The sequence below is a fragment of the Physeter macrocephalus genome, chromosome 4, assembly GCF_002837175.3.
Source record: "Physeter macrocephalus isolate SW-GA chromosome 4, ASM283717v5, whole genome shotgun sequence".
NCBI classification, from domain to species: domain Eukaryota; kingdom Metazoa; phylum Chordata; class Mammalia; order Artiodactyla; family Physeteridae; genus Physeter; species Physeter macrocephalus.
The window spans coordinates 80,503,659-80,506,991 of record NC_041217.1 but is presented as its reverse complement, the minus strand read 5'-3'; the positions used below and the strand labels follow the sequence as shown (position 1 = coordinate 80,506,991).

At 39.0% G+C, this 3,333-nt stretch overlaps 1 protein-coding gene across 1 annotated transcript in view; it reads right to left on the bottom strand.

Annotated features, from left to right (window-relative positions):
• VTCN1 (V-set domain containing T cell activation inhibitor 1) overlaps positions 1-2,276 on the bottom strand; it is a 21,367-nt gene extending 19,091 nt beyond the window's left edge. The window contains exon 1 of the mRNA XM_007119385.3: positions 2,270-2,276. Coding sequence (XP_007119447.3) covers positions 2,270-2,276 — 7 coding nt within the window. The remainder of the gene's footprint in view (positions 1-2,269) is intronic.
• Between the last annotated feature and the right edge of the window lie 1,057 nt (positions 2,277-3,333).

Here is a 3,333-nt window from a genome sequence, read left to right as displayed (position 1 = left end):
GCACGAACCCGTGTCCCCTGCATCGGCAGGCGGACTCTCAACCACTGTGCCACCAGGGAAGCCCCTGATATCTTTAAAAGTCCAAAATATTTGCTTTACTAGTCAATATTTTATTTCCATATATATAATATATTATAGAAGATATAGAAGTAAAACATACATACATAAAATGTACACATAATTGTGCAGTTTGAAGAATTATCACAACTTCTCCCCATGTACCCACCCCCCACACTGAGAACTAGAACTTTACTATCCCCCAGAAGTCCCCTCATGCTCCCTCCTAATGGCTGCTCTCTCACTCTTCCCAGGATAATAATCATTATTCTGCCTTCTCATAGCAGAGGTTCATTTGCCTGGTTTTTATACAGAATGTACTATCTTGTGTCTGGCTCTGTCGCTCAGCATTATGCTTCTCATATGAAAATGCACCCAGTCTCTCAGTCACCAGGAAATATTTAGAAGTTAAAATCACAACAGTGTCCCACAAGATCCAGTGTCGGTGAGGACGTGGAGCACTGGGTCTCTCATACACTTCCTGTGAAGAGGGACTTGGTAAATCACTTTGGAAAACTAAATGGCAGTATCTACTAAGGGCTGTTTATTGGCTTTCTGGACATACTGTTTTGTGAAGTGCTTATTTTAAGATATTAGAAAAAGAATTAAAAGACAGCAACAACGAGGTCCTACTGTACAGCACAAGGAACTCTGTCCAGTCTCCTGGTTTAAACCATAATGGAAAAGAATATTAAAAAAAAAAAGAATGTATATATGTGTGTAACAGTCACTTTGTTATACAGCAGAAATTAGTACAACATTGTAAATCAACTATACTTCAATAAAAAAAAATTTTTTAATGGATCATCACTTAAAAAAAAAAAAAAGAATTAAGGGACTTCGCTGGTGGTCCAGTGAGTAAGATTCTGTGCTCCCAATGCAGAGGACCCAGGTTCGATCCCTGGTCAGGGAACTAGATCCCATATGCATGCTGCAACTAAGAAGTCCGCATACTGCAACTAAAGATCCTGTATGCCACAACTAAACATGCCGCAACAAGGATCCCGAGTGCCGCAGCTAAGACCCGGCACAGCCTAAATAAATAAATAAATGTTAAAAAAAAGAGAAAGAAAAGACAGCAAAACAAAATGGAAAGAGGGACATTAATAAAGATAAAAGCCAAAATTAATTAAATAAGAAAATCAGAGAAAGTAAAAAGAAAACCAAAACCTGGTTCCTTCAAATCTACTATAAATCTAATTAACACCTGTAAACCTATTTTAAGATATGAGAGAAAAAAAAAAAGATATGAGAGAGAGAGCGCCCAACATTAGGAATAGGAAGAGATGAAATAAAGAGAAAACAAATTATAAAAGAATATTAGAATGAAACAGGCTAGTGAGCTCAGAAACAGATCCATATGCATTTGGATACTTGATTTATGACAAAAATGGCACTAATGAGAAGTGGGGGAAGGATAGTATTTTGACCTATCTTGCCACTATCTTTGCCCATGTACAAAATTATTCTAGATAGTTGTAGATATAAATGTGAGAGGTTAAACATTAAAGCTTCTACAAGATAACCTAGAAGAAAATGTTTATGACCTTGGGATAGGCAGACTTCTTAAACAAACTGGTTACAAAAAACTCCTGGTATAAAGGAAGAGATTGATAAATTGGACTATGTTAAAATTAGGGACTTTGCTCATTGAAAGCCATCATTATGAGAGTGAAAAAGCAAGCCACAGAGTAGAGGAGATCTTGCAATACACATAACCAAATTGCACCCAGAATATATAAAGAGTTCCCACATATCAAAAAGAAAAAGATAACCCAATAGAAAAATGGATGAAAGACAAAATATACATTTTTGTTGATAAAAGAAAATGGAGAAGGATGCTTATGTCTTTTCTAGGCAAACATATCTACAACGAGTTTTCTTCATTTAGGCCTTGTGATTACTATTTAGTGGCACCACACACACTGGAGGAGAGTGACACAGAGAAAAGACAGCTGGAACTATAAAAACTAAAGTTATGAAGTAACAGCTTTGGCCATAGACTAAGTTAAAATATATGTGTTGTCCTGAGTCAGGCACTTTAAGGGAAATGAAGCAAACGACTTGCTTCAGAGAGGACAGCTGCTGGTCTAACTCATTCAATGTCTTAATTAATCTGGCATCCATCATAGATGGCTTCTGAGACATGGTGTCCACAGAAGAGAAGACAATTCCTGCAGTTGACATCAGTTAGCAGCATTCAGAAACTCACCATCCATGCCGCAATGGCATCTGTTTCCTACATGGAACGGCAGTTATGACCAGGATAAGGATTCTCATTAAGAACCTTGTGTACAAAGACTTGATATTCTTTAACACTTCTGCTGAAGCTTCATTGCAAAGGAATCATCTACTCAGGCCAGCCATTGATAGAATGGCTCAGCCACAGCACTTTACCTATGATCCCAGAGGGATATCTTCAGAACTACCTGGTAGACAGAACACTCTGATAGACATTCCATTTGATTCTCTCAACTACCTGGTGATGTAGACATTATTTCCTCCACACCGTACATGAGGAAACTGAGGTCCAGGGAGTTAAATGAATAAAGTGCAGAGAACACAGTCAATAAGTAGAAGAACCAGTTCTCTACTCTGAAGTTTTCTTGGTCCAAGATCTGTGCTCTTGCCATTCTACCACACTGAATGATTAGGGACTTAGTGACAAGGGGTGAATGGATCAATGATAATGCAATAAATCACATACCTGAAATACCAAAACCGATGATAAGTGCAATTGCTCCAGCCAGAATAATGATGATGCTAATAATGCTGTGGAGAGAGAGAAAAACAGGAAATTACTTCTTCATTCCATTTGACGTGCTGCTTTGCAACCTGGCCTCATACCTGTCATTTGTAAGAGGCGTTACATAAAGAGTCTCAACTTTTTCTTCAGCATAAGCTCTTTCCTAGAAATAGGTACCTTAGAAAGGAATCTAAGCGATCCCATCCCTGTCCCCCTGGGGTGCTGGGATAGATTAAAGGAGTGGCTCTTTTATCTGGCTATGTGTGTCATCTTTCCTATTTCCAGGTCAGTGAAGACCATACACAAAGACTGCTGGGGAAAACCTGATGGCATTTCTGTAATGCCAGGTGCCACTTGAGGGGGGACTGGTTCCATCCCCAGCCCACCCTGAGCATTACTGCCCATCCCTCTTACAACATTAACCTATCTGTTTTGTCTCCTTCCATAGTCTTTAAACTCCTAAGGACAGCAGTCATGTCTTCACTTTGTACCCACTCATCTCTAGTCCACTTCACCCTGCAGATCCTTGA